This window comes from Macrosteles quadrilineatus, unplaced genomic scaffold (assembly GCF_028750875.1).
Source record: "Macrosteles quadrilineatus isolate MER2022 unplaced genomic scaffold, UCM_ALF_1.0 Scaffold_7__1_contigs__length_78375512, whole genome shotgun sequence".
Classification (NCBI taxonomy): Eukaryota; Metazoa; Arthropoda; class Insecta; order Hemiptera; family Cicadellidae; genus Macrosteles; species Macrosteles quadrilineatus.
The window spans coordinates 56,928,475-56,947,655 of NW_026542600.1; the positions used below are offsets into that span (position 1 = coordinate 56,928,475).

General features: G+C 34.2%; 1 protein-coding gene across 8 annotated transcripts in view; it reads right to left on the bottom strand.

The window, feature by feature from the left end:
- Positions 1–860: 860 nt before the first annotated feature.
- Positions 861–19,181, bottom strand: part of LOC128997838 (catenin delta-2) — a 56,933-nt gene continuing 38,612 nt past the window's right edge. For 4 of the 8 annotated variants that reach the window (XM_054423589.1, XM_054423587.1, XM_054423593.1 and 1 more), the window contains 8 exons: positions 18,304–18,461; positions 15,182–15,358; positions 13,842–13,917; positions 13,142–13,280; positions 11,739–11,867; positions 10,844–11,063; positions 7,438–7,530; positions 861–6,779 (listed from right to left, as the gene is read on the bottom strand). In XM_054423589.1, the coding sequence (XP_054279564.1) occupies positions 6,570–6,779; positions 7,438–7,530; positions 10,844–11,063; positions 11,739–11,867; positions 13,142–13,280; positions 13,842–13,917; positions 15,182–15,358; positions 18,304–18,461 (1,202 nt within the window). In that variant the 3' untranslated portion in view covers positions 861–6,569. The remainder of the gene's footprint in view (positions 6,780–7,437; positions 7,531–10,843; positions 11,064–11,738; positions 11,868–13,141; positions 13,281–13,841; positions 13,918–15,181; positions 15,359–18,303; positions 18,462–19,181) is intronic. The other 4 variants (XM_054423594.1, XM_054423588.1, XM_054423592.1 and 1 more) reach the window with 3 other exon arrangements.

Sequence of the window (19,181 nt, forward strand, 5' to 3'; positions counted from 1 at the left end):
CCTAGCTAGTGCCTCGCGTCCTAAAAAAAAAAAAAAAATCTAGAACGCAGTACAACTTATTTTTTGGACTAAAGTCTGTTTATAAAGTGAATATAGAAATGGGTCCTCCTGTCGTTATGGCAAAATAACATTGGGCGACAAGAGTTACTTTTTCTCAGACCGTGCAGAGGCTAACAAAATGATTTATTTTGACCTTCATCTACAATTCGATATTTTAACTGATACTGTCCTGTTCTATGTTAAATGAGGTATACAAATCGATAAAAAAAGAATTTTGATATTTTCTAACTTAATTACTTTATCGGCCTTACTGAAAATTTTGCATCGCCAACAAGAGGTCCCTTTTCGCTTTCCACATCACATATAATGTTTATTAGATTTAAGCAATAAAACAACAAACAATTAATTCGAAATCCATCATTAAAACCTTAATGTTAACTATATCAAATTTATATAGGTACACACTGTAAAAAATCTCAATGTTTTATGTTTTTAGATGTTAAAACAAAACAGTTAAGTTAATAAAAGTTTTTAATTCATGGACTTTGCAGCAGATGCTCTCATTACAATTAGCACAGCACTGTAGTTTTTGGTTCACATTTCGTAGACAAGAATCATATCAAGCATACCCCCCCCCCCCCCACCGAGATATTTTTTTTGGTGGTTCTGTTTGTAGTTGTCTTAAAACCAGCTTTCACCATGTTTTTATGTCTCAATATAGTTTTATAATTTCAATATGTATATGAGTTTCTTGATAAAACTTGATGTGCGTACGATTTCTAAGAAACACATTAATTAGGAGGAGGATAGTGGTAAACATGTTTTAAGGTAACTCATAAACAACAATTGACTTTGACCTGTAAAAATTATTTATTGTAATATAATCAATAATTATTTTATTACGTAATAATAACATTTTCCCTTAACATAAGGTAAGATAAGACAATTACCATTCAACAAGCTAATGAGTGACGAGGTATGAATACAATAAAAAGACAGAAAAAGGCCGTCTTCATATTGACCACATAAATAATTTAAATATATTCTTAGTTTATTGGAAAATTACTTTGATACATTCCAGTTAAGAAAGTTTTTAAGTCTATAAAGAATAAGTAATACACATTAACGGCATAATGAAATTTAAATTCCCAGCAATAAAGTCACATACAATACGTGTTGCTAAAAATCACAAAAAAGTAAAAAACTCACAGGTGGACTATCAGCGATTTTGAAAGACATAACATCCACAGTTCTTATGTAAACTTCCAGTTCCTTCGCTTTCTGCTTTCATAAACTATGTAAAGCAATAATAACATAAAAATAAAATATAATAAAACATCTCTCATAGTCATAAGTAAAGATGATAACATTGTTCAATGATTCAGATAAATATTAACTAGCTGGTGTAGCACACATTGTAATTTATTGTACATTTATATAGCTATCTACAAATCATTACCACACTACATTAAACTTAGGCTTTCGTACCATATGTCATGAGATTGGCGTTTTCACAACTTAACTACAATTTATGCGACTTTAATATCTCTAATCTGTTTGTAAAAATCTTACAAAAAAAGTTTTGATATCAGGGTAACAGTATTTAACATTCATATTTCACAACTATGATTACAATATAGCTTAACTAAGAATTTGCACTTTGCTTTACAAAGAGTGCTAAATATTATGTCTTCTGACTAATCATAGCATGGAAAGATAACGTTTTACTTTTAGATTAAAAATAAATGTCATAGTCTTAGAAAATACATAAATTAATACTGTCGATAGTTACTAACAGTAGTCTTTTGTGAATTAACAAACACAACAGCTAACAACACACAAACATTCATAAATGACTTGGAACTCGTTAAATACCAGGTATCTTAAAAAAAGACTAATTTTATTAATAATAAAATAGGCCCGACAATGGTATACCTTGAAATGAGGATATGGTCCAAAACTAGAACTGTCACCATGATTACCTGCTTTGTTATAATTAAAATTAATAATTTCAATGTCTAAAGTCAGAACAAGATATACCAGTTTATTCACTTTCTTTTAACATCAAATCAAAACAACCTCAATGTAACCATTTTTGTGATGAAAACTGCCTCTAACATACAACAAGATGGATCTTTAAACTTGAAAAACATTAGACTTAAGTGATATCACTTAAGTTACTGCCCAAGCTTGCAGCACCCTAATGGTCTCCGGTGGCACCACCCCAGCAAACTCAAGTTCATCAGGATGTGCCATGCATAAGTGTACCAGTGGATCTGCAGACGACCCATCATTAGTCCAGCGCATTGGACAAGAGAAAGAGTTTGGAAGGGAATGGATGAAGGTTGCATAATAGATCGTTCTGATGTGTATTGTTAGTATGTAGCTGATGAACATTGTCTTGCATAAAAAGACTTAGGAATCGAGATGGAAAAAACTATTATGTTCTGAGATCAACTCCGAGAAGGAGACTGACTAACACTTCTGCAAGAAATGCAAGCCAGTCTCGGAATAGAATTATTTCTTCAATCTTTTCATCAAACACATTGTTCATCAGTTACATACAAACAACCTACAAGAAGCTTCATTAACCAACTCGCTTCCGTTCCCTTCCAATTTCATCTGTCCAAAGCGTTGGACGAATAATGGGTCTTAGGCCCACTAGTGCATAGCTTGTCCTGATAAATTTGAGTTTGCTGGGGTGGTGCCGCTGGAGCCAGAGGATGGGTGTTCTAGACGTCGAGATTGCTTTGGCAAAAAACTCAAACAAACAAACCCAAACTTAAGTCTAATGGTTTAGGAGCTATCAGATCCATTTTGTTGTTGGTTTGAGGCTTAAGATTAAAATCAACACTTTTTCTACACCGCTGCCACCAGTAATAATTTCAATTTCTGAACTCAGAACACATCAAAATATATTATTTTATTATTTTTAACATCAAATGGAAACAACTATAATGTAAATACTCTGGTAAAAAAAGGTCAATTAATCTATCAGCTGTGCTATTATGTCACATTTTAGTATGTAGTTGGAAATTTTCTTTTTTTAATCTTTTAGTTTGATGGAAAAGGTAAATGAGTTGAGATATTAAGTAATTTAAATTTTATAAGACAGGACACACAAAACAATTTAAAACAAACTTTCCATACCAAGGCAAATTTATTTGTTGTATTGGGTTTTAAATCAGCATCTGGTTGTCAAAATCTGTTGTTAGTTATTAATATTTTACATATTATAGAATAACAACCCATTCTGAAAATATATGAATTGCAAAAATTGTCTTTTACGTGGGTCTTTTTTAAGTATGTGCCGTTTTTGCGTTTTGCTCCGTAGTTCCCCTTTACGCCACAACGAGACTCCTCACTGCTTACTAGCATCATTTGTGAATAGAATAGCACCATTTGCAGCTTTGTAGCCATATGTTTAGAAAATTATTGAATCCCCTGCTACCTTCAAGATAAGGCCAGTGATACGTTTTTTGACCACAAAAATTTCCATTTTGGAAGGAATTGTGTTTTTGGTAGGTACCCAGACTTCTTACAGAAGACCAGAAAGGAAAAAGGTGTTTAGGGCCATTTTTACACTTCCTAACCCATTTGCCCACTTTACCCTGACTCATTGCACTACTGTCATAACCATAAGTCATCTGGCAATGAATGTTAGCATTGGAAATGTTTCTTGTGTTAAAAAAACATATCAATGACCTTATTGCGCATGCGGCGGGAGATTAAATAATTAAAAAAAAAATTTAAACGCACAGCAAAGCTTATACATCAGCTACAGAGCTGCAAGTTGTGCCAATTTATTCACAAATGAAGCCAGTAAGCATCGAGTAGCCTCGTTGCTGCGTAAACGGGAACTACGAGGCTATAGGCAAAAATGGCCTTTACTTAAAAAACTACTGTCGTAGGTATATCTTCAGAACCTGATGGGGATTTTGTCAGAGCCAGGAGCTTTATTCTTGAGGTCGGTGGAATTTACCAAAACTTTTCTACAAGTTCTAAGAACTTCAAAGGGCTCTACATGTGCGCACATGGAATGTATTCTTGTAAGTTTCCATACTAGTGTTAGACTTAATAACATCAATTAAATGATGCATCTGGTTTATTATTAATAATTTAATACTCATATTTCATTCCACATTGGACCTTTCCTTTGGATTGTAATAATTGAAAATAAACAGTAGATTTTCCAATAATTAACACTGACTATTGATGTTCGGTTTCATGTCTGTTGAAGGCAACTCAATCACTTGACACTCTATGATGAACATATCTGATTGATAAGTAGAATAAACAAATGAAATAAATTCTATTTCCAATGCATTAACAGGTGCCTTTGGTTTTAGATCTGTGTAAACCCCAAAACACTATGTAAATCTGAAACCTGGGAGAGAACTAACAAAAACGAACTTACAGCCTAAATTTCCACTTTGCAGCATAGTCTAAATTTGAATTTAACATGATGTTTCATGACTTTTAGTCCAGCCTACTATCAACGGGAACAAGAAAGAAAGAATTCTAGCACATTTCTCAATGGCAAGAGGGATTTCAATACTCAACTCATTTACCAAAATCTTTAATAATTTGCTTAAGAATTTCAATACGAGTGATGTTCCTTTGGATAAATTACTTATGAATGGTGCATAAATTGTCAATGAAAAATTCTTGGCTCATTTAAACATAAAATCAACAAATCAGTTTCTTATTTGAAAAAGTAAACTTAATTACACATTGTTAAACAAGAAAATATGAAAAATAAATTGCCTGTGCAGTGCTTGCATTAGGCCTAGTCATGACAAACTATGTAAGAAAAAGTTTAAATTCACTTTTTTAAAGAATTTTTACAAATTCAGTTCTGAGAACATAAATAGAACCACTCTTAACACTGAACTCTCAAAGTCAAAACACATCCAATCATGGAAAAATTCTATAAATACGGTTTGTGACAAATTAACAATTGGTGGTTTTCCAAAATGTAATTGAAATGAGAAAGTAGATAATTAAAAATAAGTTTGTTGTACAATCCTTTCTAATCTACTTCTCTGAAATTAAGACTTGTTTGGTCTGAGGAAGTATTTTTTTACATAATTTCCCCGTCTGTGTGGGCAGAAGATATTTGATATATTTCTGAGCAAATTTGAATTGAGAAAAAATACTGTTTTACTTGAAAAAATAAAATAAAACCAAGCACTGCTTATGAGTAACAGAATTAATCATGTAAAAAACTAAATACTTCCAATGATTTGCTACAATGCACAATTTCAGCAAAAAAGTACAAAACACAAAATGCTTCGATTTCCTCAACATTAAAAATATGAGCTTTGTAACACAATTCTAGAATGGTGCCAACTCTTTTCTTATCCGGCAATAACCGAAAAACGGAACTTCCGTAGAAAATAAATAAACATAAAAGTCAACATTCGAAGAAACCTGCCTGTTAGACAAAACTTGCATTGCCTTCTACATTACGATAATACGAGATCAAAACCAAAATATCTTTTATGATACTGTAACTGAAACAATATCAATAAATTCAATGAATACACATTCACTATATTTTCTATTAACAAACCATCTTCATTAGTAAACAAGACAATTGATGATTATAATAATGCAATGACAACTTTGCTAATACACTTTTCTACCTCTCTAATATGGTGCCATGTATTTGGTTTGATTCAGTGGTGTGTACAGAGTATAGGGAAACCAACTGATGACAGAAAATAATGCCTCAAAGATAGTGAATGAATCATTTCACACTCTCTAACTTGTGTTTCGGAAGACTTTCAAAATAGGTTACTTTTTCTTTTAAGCTTTAGTAGTACTACAATAATTTGTTGTCTAGTCAGCGTTTTTTTTTGTTTTAATTTGTTCACAGTCAGTGAAAATTGACACTCAAAGCTGTATAATAAAGTCCAAAACAGAGAATTTTATTTTTATTTCAGAATTGATAGCAAGATGTCAGCATTTTTAATAACAACAAACAAAACACATATTTTATGTTTTATTTTCTTCATAATTCAGCAGTGTTTGAATAGGAAATATATGTAATTTTAAAACAAGAACGATAAAAATATCAGTAATATATAGTAGGAAATTTATTTCCTATAGTATATAGTTCACTCACCATCATCGAGTAAAAAAATCGTTACAGGAATGTAACCTTCTTTACAAATATATTCAATATAATCACCTACATGGTTGCAATCCGTTTCGAGCGTGACAATGTCGTTAAATAAAAACCATTTGAGACTGTTTAGAAAACTGACAAAAGAGGCTAAAAAGGATATTTTGTACGATGTCGAGCAGTAAAAAGAAAACACACGCTCGACCATTTGGTTTCATGTACTTAAAGATACACCATAACATTACACAAATGGAATGCACAATCTTAAAATCGCAAGAAAGGGAGACTACAGTCTTACAGTCGTGGATGGCACTCCAGCTCAAATAGACCTCCCACCGTCTTCTTATGTACAGAATAATTGTTAGAAAAGAGAGACACTGGTTAGCGTTCGAGCACTGTTCCAGTAATAAATAAACTATACACAGTAGAAAAGTGAGTCTTAGACCCAAGAGTCCCCTCCGGGTGGCGCGGGGGCTGCCATGTGACCGTGTCCATCTACTACAAGTCCCTTGGGTGCGGGGCCTTGGTCTTCGTAGCCCCACATGTCCCCAGGTCCGGGGGCAACTCCCCCGTCCAACTGGTTACCAGGGCCTCGGTTCTTTTTCTTTTCCCTGTTAACTTGAGCGTACAACGGTTCTCCGGGTTTCACCTACAACACAAGAAATGTATTTTGTAGAGCCTTTAAAAGATTATTAAGTAAGTCACCGAAAACTTAAACGCTAAAAAACTACCAGGTTACCAGCATCACAGAGTAATGTTTTAACAACACACATTTCACAATTTTGCTGTAAGAGCTAGCTCACTATTCATTAACTTGAATTCATATTAAATGTTTTAACGAGAGAAATAAGAAAATATTAGCTACTGAGATCATTAAAATTAATCTTAAACTAATTCCAATATAAGTTTTTTTAATGTTGATATTCTTTACCCCCTATGTCTGATGTTATGTCTTGATCCTTAAGAGCATGACTAAATTAATTATTAGCAACAATGAAAACCAGAGTCCGGTTCATTAAAAAAGCTAAATTATTAAAACTACCGTATCAGTTTTCTATGTCAAATAATGTTGATTTCTGTGTTTGATTTAGCAGAAAAACTTTCTAGAACCTCAAATAAATTAAAAGAAAATATTTGTAACAAGTTATTCATCTTTAATAAAAATTAGCACTAAAAAATAATATTTTATGCTTATACATTTTGCAACATTTAAACTTAATTTTTTAAAGTGAATGTAACTCTGAATTGCATTGGAGGCAACAGTATTAGGAGGATTACATTTAAATTTAACTGAATAAAAAGCTAACCGGTGGTGGAGGGTAGATTCGAACACCGCCCGGGGGAGGTGCATGAGTCGCACCCTCTGGGTAAGACATGTCGGCCATTGGGATTTCTTCATTCTGAAAACAAAACCGCAACCGACTGTCAGTTTTAATGGGTTCTAGTTAACGGTAAAAAACTATCTTTACTTTTGTTGCTTTAGAATGCTGAACTTTTATGTTGCTGCTTGGACTACGATGTTACTTAATATGTCAGGATAGCTGTGCAAACGTTTCATCACATTATCACCAATATGTGTACCTAACTTAAACATTGATCCCCCATTTATTGTGAAGAGAAAGTGGCACTCTCCCCTTAAGCTAACTTGATTCAAATTGAGGTTAGGTTTGGAGAGAAAGGGCTTATTGCCTGAGAATAGGTGTGAGAACAAAACGGCACACGGAAGATTTCTCAGGTGCCGTTTGACGTCACTAACTGCTGACGTCACTTTGAGGGAACACCAATACCGCAACGATACGGTGTTTAGCCATCGACCTCGGTGGTGCAGTGGATAGCGTTGCGGGCTGATAATCCCGATGATCCGGGTTCGAATCCCGCCGGCGGCACTAACTTTTTATCAACAATTTTTTCATATCAGCAAGTTTGGTTGGTTTGGTTAGGTTATGACAGTTTAATTTTATAATTAAAAGATTATAAAATTGAATTTGAACAATTATAATTTTATTTTATGAACAAAACTATTTTTTAGATTAGTAAACCTTTATTCGATTTTTCCATTATCAGCACGTTTGGTTAGTTTGGTTAGGTTATGACAGTTTAATTTAATAATAGAAAATTATAAAATTGTCTGTTACTTCAGACGCAGCAGTTAGTGACGTCAGCAGTTAGTGACGTCAAACGGCACCTTAGAAATCTTCCGTGTGCCCCACCGGGTGTGAGAAAGGATAGGATAAGCAGGCTTACTTTAATAAATGTAGGCATCCCACTTCATTCACTACAGAACACAGAAGAAAACACAAAACAAAATAAACACTGGATATTTCGAGGCCACTGGCCCCTTTCTCAACATGGAGAGTCACATTAGATATTTAGTCTTTCACTGGTAAGGAAGCAGTGTTGCCAACACACTATGAATTTACAAATGAATATTTACAGGTTAAATGAGTCATTGATTTTTATTTTTATTTACACTTAGTCTAAGCCTGCTTTTTAGGTGTGGAAGGGGAAAAGGAAAATGTTAGGCCTATCTGAGATTGAGGTTTGGGGGCTTCCTGGATTTTGTGAACCATTGATAAGAAAGTTCCCATCTCCTTAGTTGTGATGGGTTACAGGTGGGAGGGAAAGATCTTATTATTTTTTAATTGAAACAACTGTTTAAATCTTGCATATTGTGGCTGGCAGCATGAATAGGCACTGGTTTTTCTGGATGGTTGTTTTTTATGTCTGTCCTATGATTGTTCATTCTTGTTCTAAAACTAGTGGTGGTAAGTCCAATGTATTGAGATAAGCAATGGTTGCATTGAAGTTGATATACAACATTTTTCGTGGAGCATGTATTGTGTCCTTTAATTTTGAAGGTTTCTCCTGTTGATGTGCTTGTAAATGTTGTGCTGGGCCTATTTATGTGGCAGGTTTTGCATCTTGCCATGTCACATGGGAATGAGCCTTCTATGGGTTTATCTTGGTCTTTGTTAGGTTACATAACTTGACAAATTCTCCTAATTTTATAAAGAATTGATTTACTTTCTATGATTACATAATATATAAACTGATGGTGTCTATCATTCATCAACAATGAATGAGGCTACTTTTATATCACAAAATAGTAAAATAAAGGACCAATCTCAGTTTTCATTGTTGCTTTACATGTTCTTAGAAGACATGTTCTTTAGCTACTTAGAAGAGCTAACAATTGTCACCTTAAGAATTATAGATTTTCTCATACTTATTACTTGCCTTTGACACTTATATCCATGCTGAAATACAGTCACAATCACAAAACATTAAGCAAGGAGGAAAGGATAAACAAACTTAATTTTGTTAGGTAAAAATCATAAAGCCCTTCCCCCAACTTGCAATTGAAGGATTGAGTATATGAGAACTTTCCCCCAGAGGATAACCATATTCAGAGAAACCCCCAACTTTAAACCTCAGATAATAATCCTACCCCAATTTTTTGTAAATATAGATGAATTTTTATAGAATTCAGTAGTGATTTGGTAAAAGTGACCAAAAGCTATAGACTGGACACCATATTTATCTTACTCCTCACACAATCTACAAGAACATAGAAAGACTCTACAGTACTGAAGAAGAAGCTAGTAGCTCTGAAAATTCAATGTGTTTATTTGTGGATTTTCATCAATTTTCGTCAGTAAGGTAAGCTACTGGTAAGCCTATCCATTAATAAATCCTTAAAAACCTTGGCCTAAAGGCAACTTAGCAAAAAATGATAGTATATTATTTAAATAACTGTGACAAAAGCTGGGAGGTGATAGATGAGATTGATGGCTGTTCAAAGTTCCCCTGTATATAGTTTTTGTGACCCTAATATAAATCCATGATTTATAACACATCAAAATTAAATCTGCGATTTTAAGAAATTCAACGACTCCCTTGTAAAATCAGTGACTGCTGTGCGGAACAGACACCCTGCTAGATATCTGCTTCAGATGAATAAATAAATAAGTTAAGGATTTGTATTAGAAAACTATAATCAATTCTACGTTCACGTGCAGTACAGGTCTACAAGGAGGCAGTCCTGGAAAAATCATGTTCATGCAGGCGGAGTCAACTGTCTTCGAACATCATAAAGAACGTTTTCACTTGTTTCAGTAACTTTCTGCGTTTTCATAGATTCATATTTGACTTAGTGATTTGGATTTTGACTTTGGTATTGTTAAATTAAAGTAGTAGAAAAAAACTTGAGAAAAAAGTACAAGTCAAGAGTCCTATCCATAATCTTGGAGGCTAGCAGCCATCTTGTATAGTTTCAAACAGCTGCTGAAGAGTTAATTATCATCCAAAAATATTTTTTCAAACACCAAAGTGATTATAATGCAAATATCTAGTACAAACAGAGAGGGGTTGGCGTATAAGTATAAAATGCTTATTGCAGTTATACTTGTGCTTTGCGTTTGCAATGGGAGAGGACATGGTTTAAGAAAATTTGGTTCTTTCAATTTACGGTATGCTTTAACATAGCACATCTACCATAGCCATAATGTTCTACCAGTGAAATGAAATTCTCATTTTTCAAAGCTCTTTTTTTGCTAGTTGGTTCAAATTAGATGTTGTCATAAATGAAAAAAAAAATAATAATAATACAGTAGTGCTACACCCTATTGGTAAACCTTATAACTTTTTAATGATATTTAAAAGCAAAGTGCAAAGTGAACGTGGAATGGAGTATATCTTTACAAGCTGACTCACCCCTGGAGGGAAGTTGTTAGAGGGACCCGGGGACCTAGAGTTATCGGAGTTGGTAGGCCTGGGGATGGTTCTGTCCTCGTAACGTGTGCCACCCTGACTGGCCATTGGTCTGTTCAGAGTGTTGTTGGCGTTGTTGGGGGAATGAGGACCTGCATTACGTGCAGCTACTGTCTTGGTCACAAAGTCCTGCTCCTTCCACCCGTGCTTCTTGTACACCTCCCTGAAACCATCAAATTTGAAACTTATAAACACACAATGGAAATTTATCTGCTGTAGAACCAGATCAAGATACTTTAAAATTCAAATTGTAGGCAACATCTTGGCTTTGACCTTTAAAAAACTTGAGATTTTGTTGTCTGCCAATTTCTGAAAATCTTTTGCCTGGAGTAGATTCAGGCTCTTGATTACCCTCAAATACTTATCAAACAAATCTACTATTACTGTGGTGACATTAACAAGGAAATATTACTCCCCCGATGTTCCTGACACTGCTGACAATCGTTGGTTTAGCAGTGTTTATGAGAGGACTAGTAAAATAGCAAGGCAATACCCCTATAGCCGACAGTTCTTTAATATACCATAAATAAATAAATAAATAAAGGCCGTACATGAATTGAAAAAGTAATAACTATGCAAGAAGAAAAGACTGGTACTAACAAAACAAAAATCAAGTTTTGGAAAAAATAACAATTTGTAACAACTGATAGTTAAAATATAACTAATGGCAAAGTGGCCAATTATTGTGACATAAAAGCAATCGCTACAATGTCTCGTCATTCATTGATCTCGCTTCTCTGATGAATTCTTGTATTTATAAATCAACACAACACATTAAAGTAAAAGTAACAGTGGCATTTTATAGTGATTTGAAAGTCCTTCAGTTTTGTACACATACCTAAGTTCCTGATGTTGCCACATAGTAAAGAGGACCTGGCCGGCAAACTTCAGCACTCGATGTGTGTATTTGAGCCGTTGTCTGGTGATGTTCATTAGTCTCTCTACGCCACCAGCCTCTAGCAGTGACCTAAGTAACAGATCCATCACAAATTATCTTTGAATGTCTTTTATTAAGGTAGGAAATAGCGATATTTTTCCTACAGTTACTACTAACAAAGCATATAAATAATTAGTCTTTCAAACACTAAACAACACATTTTTGGTTAGGTTCAATCCAAGCGTTGATCAACAATAGAATGTTAACACAGAACAACTGGTTAAGTCATAGTATCAAAATTCAAAAGGCTATGAAACACTGCACCAGCTGATTGTAGTCGTAGTATCTTTAAGTGTTGCCAACTTATTTCCAAACGTACACAAATGATGTGCCTAATAAAAGCACACTGTTTTGTGTTCTTTGGTTGGAATACAATAATGAGGCAAAAGTAAGTAAATGCAACGATTAGCTACTTTGCGTGCTATAATCAGTGCAAGGAAGCTTGCTTTGTCAGGTAACTGTAGGACAAATTAATTCATGATACAGTAGACTCTCGCTCATCCGGACTAATGTGGCGGACTTCCGGTCCGGATTACGAAAAATCGAGAGTCAAGCAAATATTTGTAAATTTTGCCGTTACAGCGAGCGGTTTCGTCAAAACACACGCTAATACAAATGGGAGCGTCTAAAACAAGTTAAAACTATCGTAATAAATTACAGTCGGCTACTGTACTGTAATTAACAATAGCACTACTATACTGTATGGATAAAAAATGTTGCATAGTAATGCGGGAACTGTAAAAAATAAAGCAATTTACCATACGTTAAATATAAATTATTTACAGTAGCCTATACAGTACAACAGTACAGCAATGAATCACAGGAGTAAAATAAATAAGTTCATGAACATAAAATTGTTTTATTGCAACAAAAAAATATACAAGTATTAATATAAATTTTTACTTGTGTCATAAAGAATACCTTTACGCAATCATCGCGTAAAGTACTATTTTGAAATGCATTCGAAGTCTCTTGTACACAATGGTTAACTGAAAATTGCTGTAAGAACAAACTTTACAGTTTCAGATGGATCCCTGGTTGGAGTGGATTTTTACTTCTAATTAAGAAGTTAAATTTGTGGATTCAGAATGTACACAATGGATGGTTGACACAATTTTATATTATTATATAATTGATAAATAGCTTTAACACTTTTTGAAACCTCATTGGGAACAAAAAGTTAAACAATATTATATATAATATTAATAAGTATTAATATAATATTAAAAAGTTCAACAATCCTCCTATCTAATAAGTCTTTTGTCATAAAGTTAAAAGACTATAATTTTTGACGAAAATGTTACCTTGAAAACTCTGCATTCTTCTTGATAACTTCGTTAAGTGTAGCAAGAACAGCAGCAATCGTATCGTCCGATGTGCCTTGATCATGTTGAGGGGTACCAGAAGGTAGTTTCTGGACCAGATCTCTCATTGCATATTTACCTGAAGGGATAACCACATTAGCTGACTAAAAATGTAAGAGGATATTTGATCTAAATTATATTTCTATCACTACTGAACAACAGTACTTGGTAATGATTACAAACTCTACTTTTCAAAAAAAGAATTTATGATTTAAGTTAATTAATTTATGAATAAAATACCGGTAAGAAATATTATTATGGCATAATTTAAATTTTAAAAAAGTAAAAATCTCATATCTTACACCTACACTTTACTCACAAACAAGATGAAAAGTCCAGGGTTAATAAAGAATTTGGGTCAGGTAAAAATAAAAGATACATATTTTTAGGTAGTAAAAATTAACTTTTGGAGTGGAAGAGCAACTTTATCCATTACCATAAAATATTAAGGTTTATCTCGATAAAAAAACTTTGATTCACAACAATAACTTTGCACTAAATAGGGGTTTATATTATAAAATGTGGGATTGCCCAAAAAATACCCTATTTTAACGCCGTTGGTAGAGTGGTGCTGGCAAAAAATGGAATTGCATTTCAACCTTTATTAGATGTGTTATATTTTAAAGAAACTAAAACCAACCTATTAATTCTTTGTTGCGCTGATCTATGGCCAGATTTCTCAGTGCAGTTGCAACAGCACATACAACTCTGTCCACCTGAAAATAAACACTTGGGGTAAAAACACTGGCTATTGACTTCAATATACAATTGAATAGAATACTAATATTATATTCCAATAAAAAAAAATATTGTGAAGTAAATAATATGTACATAAAAAGTGTCAATGAATGATTAAATATAAAATAAAACAAAGATATGATATTATTACTAAAAATTTCAAACTTGTATATCGAATATGGGAAATTCTTTTAACGGTATGACTAGTAGAATTCCTTCAAGGAGAAATGTGGTTCGTTCATAAAAATATCTATTTCTATTTGAATTAATCCTGGATTTCATTGGTGGTCTAAATAAAAAATATTTTAAAATTTTTAACCCACAATTTTATTTTATTTCTTATTTGTATGAAACAAAACTCCATGTCTAAAAATGTTAATTCTGTTTTTTGTTACCCTCCACAATACCTCATTCCAACGCCATACAGATACACTTTTCATTCCCTGCTATGAACCCCATCACACCCAACAATGCTTCACAACTCCCATGTTATCACCATCATTATACTAAGTAAGTAGGCTGATGGCCATGGCGGACTTAGATTTGCCTTGGCACAACAAGTTGTCAACAGTGACAACCTGTTTCAATTACACTAAATTCTCCCCGAAATTTCTAATCACTCTTAGTGATCTTTACCCAACTCCATACTGAAAAATGCTACGCTATTTGAAATAATATTGGAAGGTCTGGGGAAAAAGTCATATCTCTCTTATGTAACATATTTTTGTCCCATTATTCATCAATGTATTTGAGATATCCTTTTTAGCACAAATACTGCAATACTAAATGATGAGATGATGTTACTGTAATTTGTATTTAGGTTCTCAATTCACAATAAAAGTTCATTTTATAAAATAATAAATAGCCATTTCCACTAATAATATTGACAATATTTTCATCCCACAAACACAAAATAAGCCTTCAAATGAACTACTAAGTAACAATTTACAGTAACAAAACAAACAAAAATTCAAATCGCAAAGTATCATTCAGTCAACTATTCAGTCTCAGCGTTACTGAAAGGAAAGGCAAACAGTAAAACAGTTGGCCACCAGCAAAAGAGCTAAATGACCCGGCTGTTGATAATTTGAAGCTTATAGACTGAACTGACAATAAAAACCCAATAAGTCCACAGCATTGTTGCCCACAATATGAAATAAAAGAGTTGCCCTGAGCGATGTTCCCACAGAAGCCACTGAAAGCACTAAGAGGGTTAAGGAAAATCAACAGTGGATCAAGTACCTCCATCCTTAGCAGCTCCACAAGAATGGGAAGTCCCTTCTCCTTGCGGACAGCCGCACGTATCTCAATGCTCGGTTGCCAGTAGCACGCAGCCAGGTTCTGTAGAGCTCCGGCAGCAGCCTCTAGGGTCTCCGGGTTAGAACAGGTCTGCAGGAGTGACAAGTATGACTGTACCACCTAGAAACAAATTACATGTAAGATAGACTCATGGTGTCTGATAAATCTTACATATGTTTTAACCCTTCCCGTACGGGTGACGGATATATCCGCTTATGGTTTTTTATGTTCTGGACGGGAAGCGGATATATCCGCCTTCTCTTCAGACAGACTGGCAGGTGCTTGAGCAGTCACCAGATGTTTCGCGGTACCAAGGCGCCACTTTACTGCTCTCTCCATTGCTGCACTATCTCCCCATGCACTTCCCCCTCTCTCCCGCGCCTACCCCTCTCCCGCGCCACCCACCTCTCCCGCGCACCACCCACCTCTCCTACGCTATCCCCTCGACGTTTCGCGCTCAACACTACGTTATCTTTTTTTTATTGTTTACATATTGTTCTTTATGTATTGCCTAACGTTGTCATGGTCATTTCTTCAAAGACGGGTGGCGGATATATCCGCTGCTTTTCTACTCATCCGCGGACGGGTAGCGGGTATATCCGCATAGTTAAAAACGTGTAAAAAATTATTTTGACAGTATAAAGTGTTACATTGTGTTTATTTTATGTTTACTTGTATAACAAAAGACAAATAAGGAAAACTAATTTTAATTTTTTTCCTATAATTTTTTCCCGTTCTATGTCACAATTTCGCCCGTCCGGGAAGAGTTAAGAGATTTTTGAGCTTCTGCATTTGGTTTACATGTAGCATTGACATTATCTTTCTTGATTTTGTTGAATTAATCTGTACTTTTTGGGTTTTAAGGAAAACCTTGTGGCTGATTAAGAGTAGTTTTGTTAAGAAATGAAGGTCAGCAAGCTTATAAGTTATATTTTGAGGACTGAAGTGACACACAAAGTCAAAATTGATTCTTATACATAGCGTAAATATGTATATATATTTCTTTAGAAAATATATGAATAGATGATGGTTTGATTTCTCTGCAATTTACTCGCTGATTTACGTACACTAGAACACAAATTTTCTCAAATAAGTAAGATAAACTTTATAAAAAACTGGGTTAATTTTAGAAGGGGTGTTTGCATGGTCCTTTGACCTTTTACCGCCACAACACTGACCAAGTTTCTCATGAACTCTGAAGGCTGCATGGGAATTTCACAAACTTTGTCTTCTTAAATCTGATGTATCTTCGATGGTCATGTAAATACAGTAGACTCTCGCTCATCCGGATCGGCAATCGTGATTTTTTTTTAACGCCACAGTACAGTAGAAATCCGATTATCCAAGCTAAACAGGACAGAGACTTCCTCGGATAACCAATAACTCGGATAACACGGCGGTAAATATTATTACCGGTGGAACTGCATTTGCCCGGCTATCGATACCTTGGACCTGGAACAAAATTGAAAAAACGGCTTTAGTACTGTATATGCTCGGCTCTCAATAGTCCGGATTTTCCGTAATCCGGACCGGACGCCCGCCACATTAGTCCGGATGAGCTAGAGTCTCCTGAATACCTCCCACCGTCTAATTGACTCCCACAATCACAGAAACGTTACCATTGTCCCTTGCAATCGCGGAAAAATCTTCTACATTCCCCACAGTCGCAAAGACAAATCTTCACTTCACATTTGTGTCACACAACCGCAGAGAAATACTTGAAGTCTTCATCTACGACTGGATATTCCAGATGGATTGTGCGAGGTTTCTTCTTATTATCTAAAACTGCAATTCTTCACATCTACATACGAAGTAATAGACCTTCATATATAAGTGAATTTCCTCTTTTAACTTGGATTTATCCAGCTGTCTTATCTCTTCTGATAGGCTATTGTAACATTTGATCACTGATACAGGAAAGCTATGTAGAGTTTTTGACAGTCAACAAGACGATTTGCTTACTATTGCTAAGGTAGCTGCATAAGGTCTTTTGCGCAATGCCCTCAATGCCATAGAGTTTCAATTTCTCCAGAAGGATATTGAGAGGTACACAAATGAAGGCCATAATCAAGTCACATAGAGTTAAGGATAGAATGTCTCTATTTTCAAAGGAGTCTGTAATTTCTCTGTGACTAATGATAATAGGGCTGAAGTAGTACAGCAACCTTCTACAAAACTGTGTTGTTTTTAATTGAGAAGATAGAGTTCCAAAAAGCTAATTTATTTTGTATAATAGTTTCAATCATCTAATAAAGACATAACTGGGAGGACTAAAATTGGATGGTAGATAGCTAAAATATCTGTGTCACCCTTTTTGTCGATAGGGATGGTTTTTTAGCCACCTTTAGTGCATCATGAAAAACTTTGGATCTTAGACAGTTATGTATTACACAGCAAAAAGGCACAGCAATGACGTCTATGGCTGACTTAAAATCCTACAAGAAACTCCAAATATGTCAGGGCTGTTTTACGACTTGAAATTTGTAATTAGTTTTATAACTTCAGCATCGCGCAACAACTAACAAACAAAAATCAAAATTTTTCATCAATTCTCAGTTTTGGTTTTTTCTGGTTAAACAGATAACCGACTTCAAATTCAACCCATCCACAGAGAAGAAATATTACAGTAAAAATGAAAACAGTTGGTAAATGGGTAAAAACACAAATTGCTTAGTCACAAATATCAAATTTGATTTTGTATAAAAAACATTTATTCAGAGTGAACCAATTAGAATCCGATCGACAACAATGCAGCAATAAACTACGATAGATTAAACGATCAATATATACTTTCGATACATCCGATTGGTCACAATTAAAGTTTACAAGTAATCAAGATTTACAGCTGATGTCCTCGACTCCAGCTGACTCTTAATACTCCCTAAAAGGAGAAAAAGGGCCACAACATATGTATTGAAAACAGCTGTATTTCTCCAGTATGAGAAAAAATGTCATAACAAAATAAAACGCAATAGATTGATAAGAACTATGGTGTATCTTCTGATTTGTCAGTTGTCTTGAACATCAGATGATACAAAAAGACTCAAAACAAATGTAACTCTCACCTCGGGTTGCCACAGAAGCTCCATTCCCCTCACAGGCTCCGACCTACTCGTACTTCTACTTGTGCTGGCAGTTTCTTTCTGTTGCACCATTTGAGCTTCCTTTTTCTTTTTACTAGCACCGAAACACCCCAAGTTTTCACCTGCACAAAGATTCAGACCTGCTTGCGATATTTTATCTCCAGATTAAGGGTCCTTATAAGAGTTTATTGATTAAAGAAATTACTATGGTTACTTATATTCAATTTAATTGGATAAAATACTGAAAGAAATCGACTGCAGGTAAAATGGCATGATTAACAAACCGTGCACTTGTTTGCGTTGGTTTTGCGCATAACTTGAAATAATGATTGTCATGGCAAATTATTTTTGAGATTAAAAATGTATCTACACAGTTTAGGAATATGAAAAAATAATGTGTTATAGTAGTTTTACTATTTTATTTATTATTCTGGAATTCACTGATGATAACTTTTCATATTGTAATGTTCTCCAAATACTTACTTCACGGTGAAATCTTAAGTTTTAATAACTAACTCTCGGTAAATAAAAACATAAGTTTCAGTAACAACAAATCTTACTAGAGTATGAGGAAGTTCAAGAAACTTAAGTGATATCATACTTGGAAATAAACTTAGGAGACCAAACCCATATTTTAACCAAAGAGATATTAAAACCAAACCAATAACATTTGCACTGACAACCATTGACGCTAAATATCATGTCGACAGCTTTGAGATGTACAGTTAAAACTAAGTCGTTCCACTTAAAACTATGTTGGCTGAAATCACCAAATATTCGTTTTAATACTCAATAAACTCCTGGAAGGAACAAATAAAAACGGTTAATATTTGCAAAACTAAATAAAAGAAAATGATTCC